The sequence below is a fragment of the Notolabrus celidotus genome, chromosome 10, assembly GCF_009762535.1.
Source record: "Notolabrus celidotus isolate fNotCel1 chromosome 10, fNotCel1.pri, whole genome shotgun sequence".
Classification (NCBI taxonomy): Eukaryota; Metazoa; Chordata; class Actinopteri; order Labriformes; family Labridae; genus Notolabrus; species Notolabrus celidotus.
Window position 1 is genome coordinate 15,714,289 of NC_048281.1, and position 21,505 is coordinate 15,735,793.

Genomic DNA, 21,505 nt, shown 5'->3' on the forward strand with positions numbered 1-21,505 from the left:
GGAATGATTTTGTGTATGAACTTGTGTATTTGTAAAAGAGACGTTGGTGCACTGGTGAACTATTGCTGGTGATTTTATCTTAAAAGCTGCAATCTTCACAGCTTGTGCGGTAAGAACATGAATGCTACTGATGGCTCACACACACTCTTTAGGTTTCCACTCCTTTTATTTTCTTTTACATTGAATATGAGAATGGGAATGTGGTTTACTCTTATGCATGCACAAGACTATAGAATAAAGGATAGGGAGGGAATAGGAGACGTCTCCTCCGACTAGCTGCATCACTCTGACTGAGTGGTGTGCATGTGTGGCTCTGTGCATCCTGCTTTGGGTCCTTCAAAATAAAGGTTATTTGCAGTTGCAATTTGGAACAACCTTTTGCACAGTATTGTTCAAGTTCTGACCTGTGGGATAAAAGGTAAATATTGAACAGCTGTGAGGAATAAATCATTGGCAGAATGGCACAACTTGCTGCGTTAGCTAATGTTCTTTGTCACTGGAGTTGCAAAGAACTGATTTATGGCGAGACAAGCGATTATTTGTGTTGATAAATGATGGTATCCATTGGGGAATAGACTGGTGTATTCACGCCTGAAGATTCTGCATACAAATACTGAATCTGTAGGCGTGAGACCTGCTTTGGTATTATAAGAGTTTGGTTTCAGTTTAGTAAAAGTGGCATCATCCTCAGGTGTTTCAGCAGGCATTGTTTGTATACAGGAAACCGGTGCAGATAGCTACAGGCTCATACATACTAATACATAAGGATCTTTTTTCTTATATAAAGCTTTAATACATCCGACAATTCAACAAGACATTCACTTTAAACATATGTTATTGTGGCTTTTCACATCCCTTTGGATCCCTCACACAGAGCAAAGTTATTTCAGTGATGACCTACAGTACAGTGGATGCTACCCAAGTGCCACTACAGTGCAGCGTCATAGGAAAAAAAAATCCAGTTTCAGCAGTGATATCTGCACAGCTGTAATCATGGTGAAATGATGATGTACCTAAATGTTGTTCCAAAGAGGACAGAAGCCGGATAGTATTGAAACAAGACACATTAAAACAGCCATTAATAAAATTAATTTACATTCATGTTACTCCGAGTTAGCTGTACCTTCCTTGCATAGATGCCGGGGTTTTATTTCCAGAGTACAGCTGAGAAACACTAAAGTAAACGTCACCCTTTGTTGATCCGTTTTAAGTCAGACATAAGATTGGAAAAAAAATCTTTGGCTGCATGACATTAATTTATACAAAAAAATAAATATACAGTGTGCAAAAGTGTTTCAATATATACAAAACTTACAAAAACATTGCGTCATCTATACAGTGTAAAAAAAAAAAAACAGGAACCTGACTAATTCCTGAGATCACAGTCATGTTCACTAAATCAATGAAGTTTGAAACAAAAACAGTTCTTCCTCTCTTTTGTGTCTCAGTCTAAGAAAAGCGAGTCAAGTCATGAGTAACTTTCATTTTCAGTCCAAGATGTCATCCACTGTTTTTTATCAAAAGGATCCATTTTCACGTCTCCATCTTTACGCTCAGGAGTTTCCTTTTTGATCCGCACGGCGTGATAACGAGGAACGCTGTCCTCTTGTTTAGAGCGTTTGAAGAATCCACACTGAGAAGAAAGATTTTTAGAATATGACGAATTAATAACAAATCATAAATGTCAAAATAAGTAATGTACATTGTAGACAACAACGGGAGATGTACAGGGATGTTAAGCATGCTTTGCAGGTTTTTTATGGGACAAAAAGCCAGGCAGTGAGAGTGATGTCAGCGAAAGCAACTGCAGAGCACAGAGGGATTTTACTAACAGGAGAAATTATGAAGCCTGCTGGAACGAAAATGCAGCAATTACTTCACAAAATTCAGAGACACATATTGTACAAAAATCTAAAAACCTTATGCCAAGCACTTCAGCGTTTAGATTATTCTAATTTTTGTAAAGTAGAAGCTCCTCATCAGCGCAGTAAAATATGTGTCTGATTGAATTTTGTAGGGTTTAAGCAGCTGATTCGGCAGAGAGTTCATTAGTGAGTGCAGTTTCACACTCCATGCTGGCAGCTTGTTTTTACCCCTGTTCAGAGGATAAATCAGGCCTCAGCAGAGAGTTTGTCTTTGTCAGAAGGCTGAACATGGATCTCTGCCTTGTGATACGCAGCATCAAACTCGTCTTTTGATGCTCTCTTGAAGAAACCGCACTGAGGGGGAGCAAGGGGGGGAGTGGGTTTGTTAAGAGTGACAAACTGAATCAGTGATGAAAATCTGTAGTGACTTGATTTCTTCCAGCAAAACACAAAGGAGAATACATTTTCATTAACATTAAAGAAATATTTTAGCTGGACAGTCTGATGTTTGTGCTAAAAAAAAGGTTCCAAAATAAATCGTCTAGCAAATGCCACATATCTCAAATTCCCTTTATGTGAGACTAGTAATCATATGAGTTTGAAAAGAAACTGCATATTACTGGAATTTTAATTCAAATTTAAGATTTTTATGAGAGATTTATTTGTCACACAAACATCAGAGCCAACTAAGTCTACAAATAACCCCCAACAAAATGTTAAATGACATATTTCTCTATGTTTTTGTGCAGATTTAACACTACTGTGGTTATTAGTATGTAACTATTATGGTTATGCCCAACTTTTTCTTATATCCTCTGAACACTGCATCCTTTCTGACCTTATTCCCTGTCCAAGGCAGTCAGTGAAGTTTATTTTTTATCTCCAGATTATATGTTGTGATATGAAGCTGTAACGCCCCTCCCCCTCCTCACCTTCCACAGCAGAAACACCAACAAAGCCAAGATCAGCACTCCAGCAAGAACAGCCACCAGTATGATCCACCAGGGAACTCCACTGAGCTGCGCTACTTCACTGTCTGGAGACACTGTCACTGTCACCTGTCATAAAACATCAAAGTGAGGGAAGCCAAGACATCAGGAGAGTTCAGAATAAGATGATAACACAGACCATGATTTGTTGCTGCTATTGTTTTATTTACTTCAGTGTCAGGAGTTGTCAGGATCATGTTTTTAGCCTGAGTGTGGAGGACAAGAGAGGCCTTCACAGTGATTCGCAAGTGTGAAAGAGAGGCATAATCCTGTGTAAAAGAAAACAAATAAACCAGAGGTAAATCAAGATGAATGGAGAAACACTCATGATGAGACACACAAAGACACTGATGTGTTACCTCGATGAAGGTAGAGTTCCAGAGACGAGATCTCAGTTCGACTGCAGTACCGTCCAAGCCCTGAAGGGGGCACTTGAGCACCACACATTTGATATCACCATCACATGTCTAAGAATAAAAAACAAAGGATTAAATCACACATCAAAATACATAACCTGCTAAAATAAAACTAAATATCCACTCAAATACTCACCAAAATTGTACTTTTGCCGGACAGAGGAGACATTTTGGCGACAGGCTTCCTCTCTCCAATTTCCCGCTTTGTCCTGGAATCTGATGACTCCTGAAAAAAACATCCCATGTATTACTTCAAAGAGGAATTAAGCTGGTTTATTAAAAAAATACTATAGTTTTATGAATATGTCACCTTGATGTGTTTGAGAGAGCTGATTTCAGACTGTGGAGAGCACAGGACCTCCTGTGGTCCTGTAGAAGTGATCCTCACCAGGTAAAGAAGCCACTTCCCATCTTTGTTGTATTTGGGCCATTTAATGTGAAGTGAGGCTTTGACGGAAGAGGTCAAAGTCTTCCACAAGTTATTTATCTGAAACAGACATTAATATGTAACTACCTTTTTCTTTTTAACAGTAAAACAATCAGATAAAACACCGGCAGTGATTCCACCATCACACACAGAAGCAGATAAGATATGTAGACTTACTCTGAACTTGTAGTCAATCAAACTTCCAATCTCTTCTTCTGTCTTCATGGCACTTTCACCTTTCACTACTCCTCCAAATGAAACCTGATTAGGGCTGGCCTCCCTGACAAAAACATTTAAAAGATTTATTTTAAACTTGTATTATTGTAATAAACTTGTCCCGACCTGGAGTCAAAGTTAAAAACACTTACCCACTGACGGACAAGGGCAGTTCAATTACTACTTTGGCCTTTACTTTGACAGAAGCAATATTTTCTTGCACACTTGTCCTGAAAGAAAAAAAGCATCATTTTTACCAGGTGCATTTTACAGTTAAATTCTCTTACATGTGCAGAGCATAACCCACAGCTGCACTCTACTTACGTCTGCAGATGAAGATCAACATTAACCTCTGTGGTGTCCAGAGTCATGCCTACAGTGCTCAGGATGATGTAAAATGTTGTCTAGTGGAAACAAATAAAAACTTTTTAGTTCAAATTTGTTGTATTAGAGTACCAAAATGAACATAACAAGTCTGAAGACAAGTTCATACCCTGGAGTCTCTCTTGAAAGGGTTCCCCAGCTCGCAGTCTGCTTGAGAGCCATTCTGATTGGCCGTGCAGATGACTGGCTTTTCTATCTAAAAAAAAAGGACAAGATGTGAAAGTTAAACATCTGGATCAATCATCAAACTTTGAATTAGAACATAACAAATGAAATTCTGCAAATATTTTAGAACAATATCAATCAATCAATCATCCAAGCTTTATTTATATAGCACTTTTCATACAAATGCAACCCAAAGTGTAATAAAAAAAAGTGTAATTAAAATAAGTTAAAGCATCAAAATTAAGAAAACAAATAGTTAAAATACATAGAATTAAGAAGGGTTAGGATAAGAGTTGAAAATAAAACTAAGGCTAAAAATATCAATAAAAATGAGCAAATAAATAAAAATAAATGAATGAATGAATAAACCAATAAAAATAGAACAAGACAACAGTTAAAATGACTAAAATAGTAAAGCAACATTTAATTCAATATTACAATAAAAGTTAAGTAATATAATTGTTAAACCCTACATGAAAGCCAGAGTGAATAAATACATTTTTAGTATACGTTTCAAAGTCTCAGTATCTCTATCAACGCCTCTCAGATCCTCCTCGGCAGGCTGTTTTTGCTCTGCTCTTAGGAACATCTAAAAGAGAGGAGCCGGAGGATCTGAGAGGCCTTCCTGGTTTATACACTAAAAGCATCTCTGATATTTAGTCTGGTGCAAGGCTATGCGATGCCTTAAAAACTAGTAAAATAATTTTAAAATCAATACGAAAAGCAACAGGCAGCCAATGTAAAGATTTTAAAATAGGCATAATATAGAGTTTAGAAAATATTCTGTAAATATATTTCATGGGTACTAATTTTTATACATGTAGATGCATTTTATAGTTTTTTCATCACAGGTCAAGTTTCATCACCAGACAAAATTCTTGATTTTAGATAAATAATCCTAAACTAAGCTTATGCTAACAGAGCATGCTAACACATAACACAGGGCAAGGCTCCTGTTCAGCAAAAACCTTAAGTTTGACTATTTTTCAAGATGAGGAACTTTGAAGACGAACATACTCAAATGTATCTATATGTTGGATTCTTATTGAAACTTTGATATCACATTGGCACTGGTATAAGAAACACAATGCTATGCTAAAAATACTACATCATTGCATATTAGCATGATTAAAAAGCATGATTTAAGCACAGCCGAGCCTAAGCTGATTAAAGTAAAAGGTATTAAGCTGAAGATGACAAAAAAAGGCTTAGAAAGGACACGTGTGAGCCAAGTTTTCAATCTAAGTCTTACTTTCCTAGAAAATTCCCCCACAGGCTAAATTTGACTTCCCCATCTATTAAAACGAGTATCGGTATTACTTCCTATCGTAATTAGTTGAAATGAAGGGATGTATTTAACTGTGCAAGAAGCCACTGAAATGTAGACATCCAAATCATTCATCAACCTGTGTTTGGCATGTGACACCCACATAGTGTCACTAGAGTTGCTGTTCACCTAACAGTCTTGTTTACCATTGTTTGAGGTGAGCGAACTCCAGAATATGACAGCGACTCCGGGAAAGTCCCCACAAGCTTTGCCTCATAAGCATCATCGCCGTTCATGTTGTTGACCGTCACCTGCACAGCCAAGTCCTTCCTCTCGTAATTCAGATGAAACACAGGGACGTTGTTCTTCCTGCAGATATACAAACATTAATTCATGCTGAGCTCTGAGCTTCAAAATAACTTGATGCTTCAAAGAAATGAAAAGTGAGAACTCACACGGGTAATTCGGAGTAACTGTCAAGGTTGTTTTGTTTGTAGAATAATTTGTACTCCATCTTCAGATTACTCCTGCAGATATGATCCCCCCCACAGCCCTCTTTTACAAAGTTTACCTGGAAGAAAAAAAATGTGCAAAAAATACATTCAAACTTTTCTCCATTGTGGAGACTTTGCTGATAACTTTCTTATAGATGTTGTCGTCTGAATGATCACCTGTTTGATGTCTTTACTCGACTGGGAGGAGTCTAAAATGGGCATGAGCGGAGGGAGGCCGTTCCTTGTCTGTCTTCTCTTGGTGCCGACAATTTCTGCAGACATCTCAATGGGAATGCTTCTCATTTTGTCCTTAATGTTGTCCTGGAGAAAAAATAAGAGATGTCGTTATTTTGCATGCAAAAAGAAAAAAATGTACAGGCTTGAAACTGCTGCATGAAAATGATATTGGCACATAGTTGTATTTCTCAAGCTCAGCAGAGGGAGATTGTATCTTTGAATTGAATTTTCCTTACTAAATCTAACTGTTCCTGACTGTTGCTGGCTGACTGGATTTGACAGCACTAATGTGATCTAACTGTAAGGCAGATTTTACCTTCAGTTTGGCCACAATCTTTGTACACGTTTCCTGTTTTTGGCCACGGAGGTCCAACGTGCCATTAAAGTGGTGGTCTGTTTCTGTGAGGGATTTGTTCAGGAACATCACTCTGGAGGGAAGCCCCTGTTTCCTGCGATCTCCATCCGCCTCCACAGTATAGCTGATGGCTGTGGTGAAGAAGAAAACACATGTAAGAAGAACTGAAGAGATCCTGGGTCTGTTAAATTAAAGGTTTATTGTACTTACTAAGTCTTGGGTTGTAGGAAGCAGTGTTTGCTGTGTAGGAGAAGCATGCATCCACTGTGAAGCTAGAGAGGAAATGGATTATGTTAACATTTATAACAAGACGTACAGACTAAGAAGGCCGGCTGAAATGAGAGACTATTAGAACACCTACCAAATGCTGTTACCACAGGTTTTGATTGTGAGGTCAATTTCCTGTGGAGATATTTTGACATCCCTCCTGATGCTGATGACTGGCCGTGCCCTGAAAGAAAGGCAGTTAAATCAAGTGTTAGAAAAAATCAGTTAGGTTTAAATTTACTTGCAATTTGTGAGGAAAATTGTACCTGTAAATGAAAGCTGAGTCAGAAAGAGAGCCCACAGCTAGATCAGGATAAGAGTTACTGTCCAAGTCCATGTCCCCAGCCAGAGAATATCCAAAGAGCTTCATGTTGTGCTGCTTTCCTGAAAGGATCTGTCATGAAGAAAGAATTCAAAAAAGGCAAAAAATGATATGAAGGAGACAAAATGAGCTTTCATTATTGACAGTGAATACTTCAGTGAATCTCAGATCGAAAGCAAATCTATGAATGAATAGTAGAATAATTATTGCTAAGAACAATAACACTCCAACACTGACACACTATGTCAGGAGCAAATCGACAAATACTCTTTCTGTAATTAGTCTGATTTTAGCTCTGTTTTTGGTCTCCACCATCTCCTGAGGCAAATGTGTGGCTCTGTAGCTGTTTAACGCTGAATTATGTTCCCTCGTAGCAAACTGTGTTTGTCTGCCATTTGGTGTTAGGAGAGGCGGTGTACAGATGTTTTAGTTTTTTATCTTGACGAGAAACAGGACTGTCAAGAGCAACGAGACTGAACCAAACGGGAAAGTTGTGGTAAGAAAACTTAAAGCCTGAGCTAAGAGTTGCAGGGAACTAAAGGAGGAGTGATAATTCCTTGGAAGAATATCTCACAATGGTTGGACCTCCTAACGTAACGCATATCAATGGAGCAACAGTCAGCTCAACAAAACAACCAACTCTAAGAATTCTATAAAACATACTCTATAGTTCTCAAATCTGTCTTGTTGCCGGTGAAATAATGCCACAAAACAAATCAAATCAAGTCCAGATAAAAACCAAACTATATACTGTAACACCAAACACATTCTGTAAGAATTTCCTCCTTTTCTTTTCAATTGAGTTATTATTATACCTTTTATTTCATCCCCTTTGGTCTTAGAGTTATTTTACTTATTGATTACTCTTATTATAATATATTGCCACATTACTACTCTTATTGATTGCTAATATTATTATATATATATATATATATTTATATTTGTCTATAAATGTGTCCTTCCATGTTTTGTCATGTTTGTACTTGTTACTGTGTCTGTATCGACTACATGTATATACAGTAATTGGTGAATTAAAAAAAAAAAATACTTAGAAAGAAGGAAGAATCACTTTAACATATTTGTTTTAACATGCTTTCGCAGTCATGTGATTTACATGAAAACACAACAACAGCTGTTTTAAATAAAGCTTCACAAAACCTACCTGTGCTGGGATGGTTTTGATTCCCTGTGCAGACCCATGATAAATGTAAACTTTTCCTGCCCCACCCTCTTCATAAGGAGCTCCAACAGCAATGTCTGCGTGAGAAGAAAAACCATGTTACTTCACATCAACTGATAGAAACATTGTAACACAACTACAAAATCACAGCCAAATTACCTTCAAATGAGTCTTGATTTATGTCTCCGATGTTCTCCACTGCCAGTCCGAACATGGAGTCTTTGGTCCCATTAAGACGAACAGGAGTGACTCTATTCCACCTTCCTGCCTGGTTGATGTAAACGTAAACAGCTCCTCCAATGTCTCTGTCCTTCATGTAAAATTGAGGCGCTCCTACAACTATGTCCTGCCACCTAGGTCAAAGAAGAGAAGTAAATAAATATAAGAAGTCCATTAAAAGGAAAGCAAACCATGAGGATTGCACTGTAATAGAGAGAGAGCTTCAGGACAGTCAGATCCGCTCACAAAATTTAAAAGTTTTACAAAAAAAATGTCACGTATCAAATAAGGATAAATATCTATAAGCTGGAGCTAAACCAAGGCAGTAAAATGTTTCCTACCCATCACCGTTCAGATCGACCACAGCCAAATCGTATCCAAAGGAGGATGCCAGTCCGGGTCCCTGCAGAGTGTGCTCCACCAAAAGCCTTCCTGAGGCTTCATTCTCTTTCCTCAACAGGACCACGGCCCCGCTGTGATTGGCTCTGGGTGCTCCTGCCACCACCGTCAAGTCACGACTCTTTGTGATTCTGTGCCCCGAATCAAGAGAAAATCCTATAGTGCAGGAGATGTAGGGCATAAGAATCTTATTGTACACTTTAGGAACATGTTGACACCTTTTCATTGAGATGTCTTTACACCTACACAGATTCACTGTGTCTCCCCGACTCATGCTTTTGCACTGACTGACCAGCAGGAGTCAACAACACACAAGGCTCCCCATATACTGATGGGGAGGCTTTTTTACTTTTATAGAAGAAGTTTTGGGAGTAGACACCCACCAAGGTAGCTGTTAGCAGGTAGAGGCACTAGCTCAGGGTTCAAGAGTTGCTCATCCCCAACTTCATACGGGCCGTCATCGTATACTCCCATCTCCAGCAAAGTGTTGTTCTTCTGCTCCACTCGAACAATACCTGTAGGGGGAGTTTAATTGTTAATAAAATAATCATTCTTAAAAAGCAGAAACAGAGTACACCATTTATATTGTTGAAATGGATTTGGGAAAGCTTTGTACAGGCATGCTAAGTGTCAAACCTTTCCAGTTGTAAGCTCCTGGTGCTCCAAACACTACATAGTGGTAATCTTTGGTGAATGTGGCAGCCAAACCCTGCTGGCAAGATCCAAACATCTCATGTCCCCTGGATCTGCCTTCACAGAAGTTCCAGTTTCCTCCGTCCTCATCAGAGGAACTGTCGATGGTCAGGTCCTGACTCAGGACGTAACAGCGCCCGGTGATGTCCCTGGACTCCTGAGGTGTGTTTACAAACAGGCGCCTCTGATAGCGATGAGCACAGGTCTAAAATACATTAAAAAAAACAGCCTGGTTAATTTTAATACCTTGATTTACGTGGACAGAAAGATCACACGAGGACTCAAAAGCTCACCACAATCTTTCCTCCAGGTCCCTGACTCTGAACCGTCACCCCCATCCACTGATTCTCCTTATTCTCAACTCGGACGTTCTCTTTCAGAATAAAACACAAAAATATGAGCACACATATCCATTTTTATCAATAAATAGACAGATGAAAAGATTGATAACTCACCTTCATTATCAAATACAATGCGCTCACAGTCATTGCTCTGGGTGATTTCACATTTATAAAGACCTCCTGTGACGTTGGCGGTCTGTTTTCCCAAAGCTCGGGCTCTGGGCGCACCAATTAACAGCCTGCAGGAAAAGACAAAATAATCTTAACTTTGACTGAGATTACCTCTTTGATGTGACAACCTATGTTTCTTGTGTTCAAAGCAGCAGTGTGCTGAATGTCATACACGTATGTGAGACAGTAAACAGTGACCTTTTGGGCATGGCAACAAGAATGCAGCTTTTTTCCGTCTGGAAAGAGGATGAAACATGTCTGCTGGCTGTCAAAAAATGCTGACTTTATGGTTACTATTGGCAAAGGAATCAGTTTCACTTCTTCATCGTATGACCTCATCATCAATAGTTCATTTCAGACCAGGAGTGTTTACTGTCTCCCTATTTTCAGTTTCTGTGGACAGACTTCAAACATGAGATTACTGTCTCTTCCTGAGAGAGTAAATGATCGGTTTGAAAACCTGTTCAAATCACTACAAGCGCAAATACTATGATCACAAGGAGCAGGTTTCGGTATACTTTAGCAGGTATTAAACATTTAAAGAAATTACAAGATAAAGTAAAGCAAAGTGTATTAAAACAATGGTTAAAATGTGTATGAAATTGGGTCGACTTCTGGGCGTACACTGGAGGTACAGAGTTTGTGAACAATGCACAATGAGGAAAAATTAATGAAGGTTGTGCTGATACACATGCCGAAAGACAGACACACAAAGATTGAATGAAAAACTTCAGGAGGATATATTGCTTTCTTGCATTCTGTGGCTTTCCAAAATCAACCTGATAAAATGGTGAGGTTTTCGTATACTTAATGTCTGCACAGCCTGCACCAATACAAAGTGCGTTGCTTACAGCAGTGTTTTTCAAAACGGGGATTTGCAGAAACCTGAGAAAAGGAGGGGCAAAGTGGAATAAAGGAGTGACAAGTTCACTTTTCACTGTCACTATTACTGTTAAACATTGTTTAAAGAAGGAAATACAAACGCGGTTTACAAAAAGATATTGAATGAAATAAATGAATCACAAGATTCTTACTTGTTATCTGTCAAGAATGTGCATGTTTTTAAATTTGAATATTTGCCAACACAATGTTTAAGAGATTTAAGAGATTTAGCAATAGGGAGTCCCCACCAGAGGCTAATGCTATATGAGAGTCCTTGGCATAGAAAAGCTTAGGAACCCCTGGTCTTTAATATTAATCTTCCCAAAGAATAAAAAGAGTCGACAGCTTCATGTGATGCTCCATGCAGCTAACTGAGAACATCCTAACTATAACGCTAACATGCTAATGTTTGGAAAATGTGTAGTTTATTATGTTCACCTTTTTAACATTAGCACATTAGAGCCTTATACATTGTACAGCTGAAGCTAATGTTGATTTCGTCAGTTTTTGAGGTGACTTGCTGCTGAAATGTGACCTGATGGTGGCACTTATTGATACTTAAGGAATTACTTCTGTTGTTACGATTATGAGGGGAACATGAATATCTGTACAAAATTGAGTGTCAATTGATTCAGCCGTTGTTAAGACTTTAACTCAAAACCTCAAATACTAACATTTCAGTGGCATCAAAGAAAAAAAATTAGGAGATCACCAAAGAAATTTGGATTTCATTTCTGGGAAATATGTCTTTCTTTTCAAACTTTCATCGCCATCTATTAAATGTTAGTCGATATTTCAGTCAAAGTGCTAGACACCCAACAAATACACAGATATTAAGAGTTCTGGTTCAGCAATAAAAAAGTACCATTTAAGAAAATTACTAATATGATAAGAAAAACTTGACACAATAAGGAAAAGTAAAACGCTAAATCAAATCACTTCATATTGAGAATAGTGTAGTAGTAGTAGTATAGAGGACATGTACTGGACCAGGATAAAATAGGACACATCAGTTCCAAGGATATCTAATAAATGACGACTGTTCAACACAGCTAAATCTAAGTTAAAAAATCCAATCAGGATAACAACCATGAATAATACATTTAAAGACGAGGTTTCAAGGTTGCATTGTCAAAGCCTGAGGAAGGTTCTTGTAGAATTTCAGAGCTCTGACAGTGAAGGCCACATCAGACATACATGTAAAGGTCTGTCTATTCATGCATTTGGTTAACAAAAATGTTGCACATTTCTCAGAAAGAGTGACTCAGCAGGTTCGGCCACTGAATGCTGTTTGCACTCGATCACTCTCTCAAAGAGCTGATTTTGTGATAAGAAACAAACGAGAAAACTTCAGCATGGGACAGTGCAGCACTGTTCCAAGCATTCTGCAGAGGGCAAAGGAGCAGCGAGGCGGACAATTTGGAGCGTGTTCACTGTTCTGTCCAAACACAGTTCACTGGCCACAGCTTCTCCTCTAAACCCACAATCTCACACAACCTCGACAGGCATGAAAAGAGGATGTGTTTCAGAGGTTACAGGGATGACATAATCAGACACACTTAAACGAAAAGGGTTCAACTATACTTTCATACATTGATTTCAGGACTAATGCCAAACAGGAAAAGTTAGAGCAAAAGATTCTAATAAGTTATATTGTTTAATCTTAACTAAATGCACAATGTTTTGTATTTGGACTTGCATTGACAACTTAATCAATGAGTTGGGACCTGACTTTATCTTCAATCCTTAACAAGGAAGACAGAACTTAATATAATTTTTTCAACTGCTATTTGTTACACAAGTTTAATGGAAATGGTCTGGCAGGTGTCAGCAGAAACAACAAAACATAATATAATTAAAATGTTAATGATTTTTTCACATGATGTGTACAGACACAAGTGGCTTTCCTTTTACTGATTTATTTGCAGCTTTGTTTGCAAATACACCGTGAAAACACGTTGGCTGCATGCTATATACAGGATATAACGATATTCAAACTTGTTCATGCTCCATGTTCCTTTGCTGTGAAGCATGCACGGCAGAACCGCTTCAATGTCATTGTCATTTCAAAATAAAAGTGCTTACTTCTAAATAAAACTACTTATAATGCATGTGCAATAACGCACAAATACAACCTAAATATCAAACTTGAACAAATTCTCTATTTTTCATACAAAAATACAAATATTATAATTGCAACAATAACAATGTACCTCTTTGCCTTAGTTGGGACACAGTTTAAGTTTGCTGTACTTTCAAAGTTAGGTATTTCCCCTCCCTGAAACGATGGCACCAGTTGACTGCATTGGTAACCTTTTGCACACTGTCAAACTGCAAGGCCTGTGTTCCAGGCAAACAAAACAAAACTGGTTATGTTATTTCCTGTCCGTTGCTGCCTAGGGTTACATGATGAGCAAGCCTCGCATTGAAAAGCAACAATGAGAAAAACATTTAGTCGAAGTTTCGAAGCTAACATCAATGTTGCAACATCTGTCAGGTTAACCTCTTTGATGTTGCTGTTGCTATCTTCCTGTTTTAACACAACTCACAACAGCTTACAGAAGTCATGAAGACATATTCATCATATTCAATTCTTAGTTGTTTTATAGTTTATAGCTTGATTACAGACAGAAAAAAGAAAAGCAGGCTTCCAATTTAATTTAGTTGGCCACCATCAGTTTTGTCTGCCAAAACTTTCAGAGGCAGATTTGATCACGTTTGCTGGCTGGCTATTTCAGCTAACCTAAGTTGGTGGTGAGAATGTGGAATTTATGTGCTTTCAGTTGACTTGTTTTCAATGAATAAGGTGATGAGAGAAAAAACTTGCAGTGCTGAAAACTATAAATGTTATCAGGCAAGAGACACAACATATGGCTTTTAATCAACTGCACATTATATTCAACCACTAGCACATGGCACTGAAATGTGTCTATTATGTCTAGTATTCAGAGGCCTGAGAGACTTGAATCTGACTCCTAATGTGCTTATGAAGGACTTAGACATATTTACATTTAAATGCAAGTTCATTTTGACCTTACAAAGATTCTTCATGTTTGAAAAACATGCCAGCTGACATGCAAAAATAAAAGTAGAAAGCCTACAATAGTTAAAGTACAGTTATCAAGCATAATTAAAACAGCTAAACCAATTATAGGAGACTCTATAAGTACATGTTAGGAAGGGAGGCTGTACTAGCATGTTTGAACTGACTTTCACATGTACTGTGTGGGAATTCAAAGAAGAGGATATCCTCTCCACCCTTTCTCCTCCTTGGTGTTGTGCAGTTCCTTTAGTGACACACCTCCTGATCTGTGTCACATCCCTGTGAATCATCATCTGCTGAACAAGGACTCGCTGAGCTGAGACTGAAGACCAAACTGCAAACCCTCTCCTCAAACTAAACCCAGCTAAATGTAGATACAAATAATCAATCAGTAAATCCATCTTTATTTATATAACGCCAAATCACAATAAACGTTACCTGAAGACGCTTTTACAAACATAGCAGGTCTAGACCGTAATCTATGTTAGATTATTAACAAAGACCGAACATCAAGACAGGTTAAGACTCAGCCTTATCTCATCTTAATACACTATGAGTAGATCAAAGCATGGAAAAACTGCATTTTAACCTGCAGAAACCTCAAGCAGAACCAGACTCATGTTAGACGGCTTCAGTATGTTCAGAACCTAATTCATAAACCAGGAAGAAAATAATGTGTAATCTGTATTGCAGTCACTAATGATGTTGATAAATTATATAGATATGTTTACTGCATAACTTTAGCCTCTAAATTATACCTTAGTCATTTAACACTTCACAAATGCTTAGGGGCTTTTGATGCTGTGGAGCTGTAGAGATTAATCAACTGCTGTGTAACAGAATGAATCTGAACCTATATGACAGTAAACAAACCACATAAGGAGTTTGCAATTTTGTCAATTACAGGCTTATATATAAGCTAATAAACCGCCTTTAGCTTTGGGAAATGTTTATAATCTTATGGTTGATTTGATTAGACGAGGAAAAAAAATGGTGCTTGAAAAAACTAATGATGCTCAGATTTAAAGAGTTAGTTCCTTCATGTCCATCAGACCGTATGAGAGACGTATAACACATGTAAAGGAAAACACCTCCGACATAGCAGCAGAGCTTCTTAGGAAAGTTGTTGAATTTAGCAAGTACCTGAGGGGTAACATTGACATTTACATGACAGACTAGCAGACACATCACCTAATTTTTCAGACCTGTTTTTGTATTTTACATTACTGTCTGCTGCAGAGATACATGTAATGCTTGCTTGAGATGCTTATAAAGACTCCAAGAATGTTTCAAGTCAGAACTTACAAAAAAATGGAACTGTCTGGAAAAGAGTGAAATTCAACTATAGCTTCAAGCTGTATCCTTAAAAGTGAATACTAGGCTAGCAAACAGTCATACAGATAAAACAGCCATACACATAGTAGGCCATAACAGATGTTTTAGGGGAGACCTAAGGCATGTGTTTCAGTATAAGTAACAGGAAATTGCACTGAATGTCAAAGAAGTATTCACTTCTTCATACGGCCTGAAATGACAAACTTGAACATTGAAACTTGTAGTGAAAGTTTGAGTGACTAGCTTGAAACATTGCAAGTCCTTATTTTGAAAGAAGTTTATACACAGCATGTTATATCCACATGTGGGTAAAACGTTAATGGAACGTTTAAATGTTCTCTCATGTATCAATCTTATATTAGGCAATGAAGTCCAGAATCAGCCATGCCACAGTGTGAGACCATGTCCCATCATGCAGCACGTCTTTCAGTGCAGTGTAAATGGGCATGAATAGTGACTGCTGAGGGTTTACACAGTGATCTCACTGGCCTTTGTTAACAGATGTGGGCCAGAGCTCCTCCAGCTGTGCACTCGAAGCCACAAGAACTGCTGCAGCTGTTCTAACTGTTTCAGTTTACTCACACACACAAGCACACACTAACACACACGCAGCTTTAAGTGGTGCTGACCTGTGATTGGCTGTGTTCACATCACAGATGGAATCATGGATTAAAACTTCAGGTTCAAAACAATAACTTTCCACCCCTTCACCTATGAATCTTTTTCCAAGCAACTCAATCTCTTTTGAAGCGAGCCAGACTTCGGTGTTAAGTTTGGCGGGAATGTTTCGACTGATGATTCACTGATGGGTTTCATCTATCGGGTTACATGGGCACAGATGGCCACACATGTCCACTCAAATGGCCTTTTTTGCTCTGGTTTCATTCACTGGATGTTATAGCCACATCATTAACCCCACACATTATTCATGCAACAGTCACCCAGTTGCCTCTTTGTCTTCTGCTATAAAAAAAGGAATTGCTTGTTTCTTCCACTTTATCAGAAACCAATACAAAATAGATCATAAACACTGTGAGACTCTAACTTGTGCTTTCAACAAACTTATTAGGGAATCACCTTCTTGTATGCACTACAATTAACATAATTTTAATCACCATAGAATGAGTTTAATGATGCAGTTAAATAGAAAATATTTAGCTTTTGGCTCTGAAACACTGGGAGGATGACAGGCCAGTTGAGTTTAGTCTATCCCGTCACACAAGTTGCTCTTCATCAGCCTTTACAAAGGGCCGTGTGAAAGCCAGCGTGCCTCTCCTCACCTCTGATTCATCATAATCACATTAGTGTAAGCAGTGATATCCAGTAGAGCTTAGCAGCTGCCGGAGATCATCATCAAACACAAGTTCCAGTAAGAATACAAGAGACAGATGCAGAGTGTGACACACTGCTGCTGGTTAGTGGTATCATGAGAGCGGCCGGCCTTCCTCATAGCTTTAAGTCAGATGCTGCTGTTCATTACCTGCTGCTGTGTGCTCTAATGAGCTTTCACTTGACTTGTCTGGATGATTACGCTGGGGTCACATGAGGATTTAAGCTGATATCACAGCAGAGATGTTGAAGCATATATTCCATACTCAAGTCAGTTACAATAATTTGCCAGAAGAAGTGCTTTTTAGCAGTGACATAGACACATTATCATGTTTTGACTAAGATATGAGAAGAAAACAACAGGCTGCAACCAAAACATTGCATGGTGTAGTTTTAACGCCATTCATTGTCAGTGCTGCTGAACCTATGCTTTGATTACTCAGAAACTAATAAGTACAGGGAACTTTGATTTAATCATGATTTCATCTTGATTTAATCATTCGTTGTTGATTTTTTTGCTTTGCTTTAAAGCAAAAACACCAAACTGTCTCTAATTCAAGCTCTTTCATTAAGAGGGTTTTTGGCTTTTTATCTCAGTATTCAGATCACAAACTGGATGTGTTACAGTTTGGGAGCATTGCTCTGACAACATATTCAATACAATCATTTTACTTTGGGATCCTGATAGGTGTGACTATCATTTTTTGTTTTTTTATGTGATTTCTACAGCCCAAATTGTCTACTGTAACCATCAAAATCATCATTATTTTGGAAAGTAGTTGTAAAGCTTGTAAACATTGGTTTTTTTTTTAGATCCCACAGCCCAAGTTGACGTTTCAGGATTTCTGGTTTGGTCCAGACCGCAGTTTAAAACCCCAAAACAATCAGTTGATTGTCATTTTATAGGGAAGAGGCAGCAGATCTTCATATTGAAAGAGTCACAATTAGCATTTTTCATAACTTCCCTTGAAAAACCTTAGTGATTATCCAAACTGATGCTGCTTAATTTATTTTCACAAAAAAATAAATGGTACCTTCCTTTACTCTTTAATTTCTACTTTAAAGCTCCTATGAGGATCTTTCAGTTTGTGTCGATTCTGGCGCCCCCTGTGGACAAAGCAGCACCCTATCTTTTTGCTGATTTTGTCCTGCACATGTTTAAGGTCTTTTCTAAGAAAGAAATTCATCCTGCTATTTTTATCTAAAGTTAGATTTTGGGGCATTTTTGCCTTTATTTGATAGTACAGATGAAGAGAGACAGGAAGGGGAATAAAGAGTGGGGGAAGACATGCAGCAAATGGATGAGGCCAGGATTCGAACCTTAGACCACTGCTACAAGGACCATAGCCTCTGTATATGGAGCTGCTGCTTACACTGCTATAAGCCAATGGCGCCCCACATCCTGTTATTTTTAACAGTCAAATCACTTGCTGAGAATCTTTGCTGTGGAGCATGATAAAAAAGGCTGATTAAGCAGATGCAGTCAGTCACTTTGCCTAACACCTAACCCTGTCTTCTCATGAGTGTTCATTTTAGTCAGTTACCAGTTAAAAACTCCTCACAGGAGCTTTAACTATAAAGCCAGTTCTCAGAAAGCAGCTTTCTAACAGCTCGACATGTCAGGTGAATTTTCACCCTCCTCTTACTTTTACTGGCTGGAAACCAACAATCAGGCTAGTGTGACATTTCAAGCCTCTGTTTGCCCAACAAATATTAAATCCACTTCCATGACTTTCACTCTCTTTACACTTATCAACTCTGACAAAAGTAAACGTGCCTCTTTTCAGGACAGCACAAAGGAATCCTTGTCCCCAAAAAATGCATTTGTTAAGCCAGCTTCAAGTTTTGTATGAGCAGCAATCCCTTACAACAAAAGCTGTCTTTCAGTCAAAACACCAGGGAGATAAAATTCCTCAAGTTAATTCTAATCTATGTGATCTTTGGGAAATCTCTCTAACTCCTGCTATCAGGAATTCTCATCCCTGCTCTCTGTGCTTCAACATGCCACTGCAGGCTCCTGTCCCTGCTTCCCATGTCTACAGTAGCTCCAGCATGCAGCCTCACCCAGACAACCCCACCCTGGAGCCCTCCTCACTTTAACCCCCTTCACACTTTTTGTGTGGTGGGATGACCAGGCTCACTACCATGATGTATTCTCTGCTCCCTCAGGGCTGGCCAGGGGGATATGAGTCACTGTGATACATTTTATATCAGAGAGAATCACTGTGCATTTATGAAACACTGTCTCTGTTAGTGCTCTCACTTTGGCACAAGACATAGCCTTACCTGGTTCAATGAAAATCTGCCTGAAATGTGTTGATAATAGAAAGTTGTTATAAATTTTAATTGCTTGAGTCTCCCATAGTATTCAGACCATCACATCTCGTTTGGCATATTACCTTAGTCATCAATTATCATTGTTGAGCAGTGTTCAAATTCGTTTTATATTGAACAACTAAGCAATTAATCGACTAACACTTGCACCACGCACTCTACTTTTCTTCTCTGGGCTCCCTCAGTTTGACCTCACAGGCACATTTGCATCACAGTTATAACCATTGTTTATCCACTTGTTGTCTTTCAGCTTCTTCCCCTTTAACATCCAAAGCACCACGGGGTGACATACAGCCTTTAGAGAACAGTAGAACAAAACACGCACAATCTGAGTAAAACACTACAGGCTGTGGTAGATACAGTATCTTTTATAGGTTATACTCTGACTGACATCACAAACAGTGGATGTAAATAGTCCGATTAGTCTATCAATGGTAGACATTGAAACTGAGAGGAATTTAGTGTCCAGGTTAATTCATTTAGAACTTTAAATTAAAGGGGATCAGGTTAAAAAACGTTATAAGTGAAAATGTAGCCTTTTTTTAAAATTAAAATGAACCTGTTTAGTCAGGTGCACCGTTATCCATCAGTTACATAAGACAGCAGAGAAGTAGGTGGTTTAGCTGTAAAGTAGAGGATTAAAAATACAACTCACATTCTTTTGTCCGGGTTGAGCTGCCGGTGCATGGCGAGAGAGAACCCAAACAGACTCCCCGGTTCCCCGTTTTTCCTGATGACATGACTGGTGTCAAGATTGAAGGCGAGCACCACAGTTTGCTCCAGAACAGAGAAATAAAATATGAGTGCCAGAGAAGCAGCAGCGTGTCCTCCCTGCAGCAGCATTGCAGCAGCGTCCAGAAGTGTCTGAATGGTCCAAAGTTGAAGCCGCAGCTGACCCCGTTGCTTCTCTCTGATCAGCCCGGTGCTGTTTAACTGAGAGATGCCGCCGCTGCTGGTCCCCCCTGCTCTGCACTGTGTGTGCTCCACAGCGCCCCCGCTGGTCAACAGTACGAACAACACTCCTAGCAAGAGGCTGGCAGAGTAAAATAATACTATAAATACTTTTTAAAATTCAATCAGTATTTTTTACACTATATTTTTTAAATATCTGCACTACTATATTCTTTAAACATTATTTTAATATTTGTTAATGCATTCATTGTTGTAATTTTATTTAATGTTTGCTTAAAATGAAAGCCCTAACTTCACATTTTTACTTATCAGAGTAGGAAAATCAAGTTTAAGTAAGTAAGTAAATTTTATTTATTAAAGCATCTTTCATACAATAAAATCACAAAGTGCTTCACAGGAAAAATATTCAAATGAAATCATAAAACATTAAAATAAGCAGATAATAGCATAATTAAAACATTAGTCTGTACAAGGTGAGTTGAAGGCCTGTTTAAATAAATGTGTCTTTAAGAGCTGAGCGAATATTTACAGGAAGAGTGTTCCACAAAGTTGGTGTCACCACTTCAAAAGCACGTTCACCTTTTGTCACCTGAGTGACCTACTGGTGAGGTAGGGGTGGGGCAGGTTGGTGATATATTCAGGAGCCTGACCACGCAGAGCTCTATCACTGATAACGTTAAAGATATCTTTGTTATTTTACCAGTAGGCCTATAAGTAATGACTGTAACAATAAGCCAGCATGCGAAAAGCAAGGCCCTTGAAATGAAGCAGCTAAATGGGAATAAGACAAAGTTCTTTTTTTTATATTACCAGTGTTTTAATGTCAAACTATCTCATTTGCAAGATTATAGAAAATATTCTAAATTCATGATTCCCTACAACAAAGTCTCTGTTTCAGCTTTGAGTAGCTTATATGCTATTTATTTTCAAAACGAAGAGCTCTTTGTCATGTACCTAGTCTTGAAGAGTTCAAGAGGACAAAAAACAGAGCCCAGGACACATTACTTGAGGTTGTTGTGCCAGATAAACAGCAAGTGTCTATAGTCAGCTGGACAAACAAGCCTCCCAAATTCAGCCAGACAATGAGACAAGCTGCTGTAGGTCTCTAAAAGGCTGAACTATCTTTGGAAAAGTCCAGATTTAAATCACTATCAGGTTTTATTATAAACAAATCTGATTGGTTGTGTGATTTTGAGGATGTCTCAAGGTTTGGGGTTTGATCATCCATCTAGGAAAAATGAATAAAATATTAATGTGACAGCT

At 38.4% G+C, this 21,505-nt stretch overlaps 1 protein-coding gene across 2 annotated transcripts; it reads right to left on the minus strand.

The window, feature by feature from the left end:
- Positions 1 to 147: 147 nt before the first annotated feature.
- itga6a (integrin, alpha 6a) lies at positions 148 to 20,304 on the minus strand. Of its 2 annotated transcripts, XM_034693312.1 has the most exons (26): positions 19,986 to 20,304; positions 10,351 to 10,475; positions 10,189 to 10,268; positions 9,839 to 10,100; positions 9,586 to 9,717; positions 9,145 to 9,358; positions 8,744 to 8,937; positions 8,567 to 8,661; positions 7,349 to 7,476; positions 7,177 to 7,266; positions 7,026 to 7,087; positions 6,777 to 6,946; positions 6,401 to 6,544; positions 6,185 to 6,300; positions 5,936 to 6,098; positions 4,407 to 4,493; positions 4,238 to 4,317; positions 4,066 to 4,143; positions 3,875 to 3,977; positions 3,581 to 3,757; positions 3,407 to 3,496; positions 3,214 to 3,321; positions 3,025 to 3,123; positions 2,798 to 2,923; positions 2,094 to 2,219; positions 148 to 1,633 (listed from the first exon to the last, which is right to left on the minus strand). In XM_034693312.1, exons 1-25 carry the CDS (start codon positions 20,171 to 20,173, stop codon positions 2,112 to 2,114), a joined length of 3,219 nt encoding a protein of 1,072 aa, XP_034549203.1. In that variant the 5' UTR covers positions 20,174 to 20,304; the 3' UTR covers positions 148 to 1,633; positions 2,094 to 2,111. The 2 variants fall into 2 exon arrangements, with proteins under 2 accessions (XP_034549203.1, XP_034549202.1); XM_034693311.1 differs by lacking the exon at positions 2,094 to 2,219 and having other exon boundaries at positions 19,986 to 20,275.
- Positions 20,305 to 21,505: the final 1,201 nt, after the last annotated feature.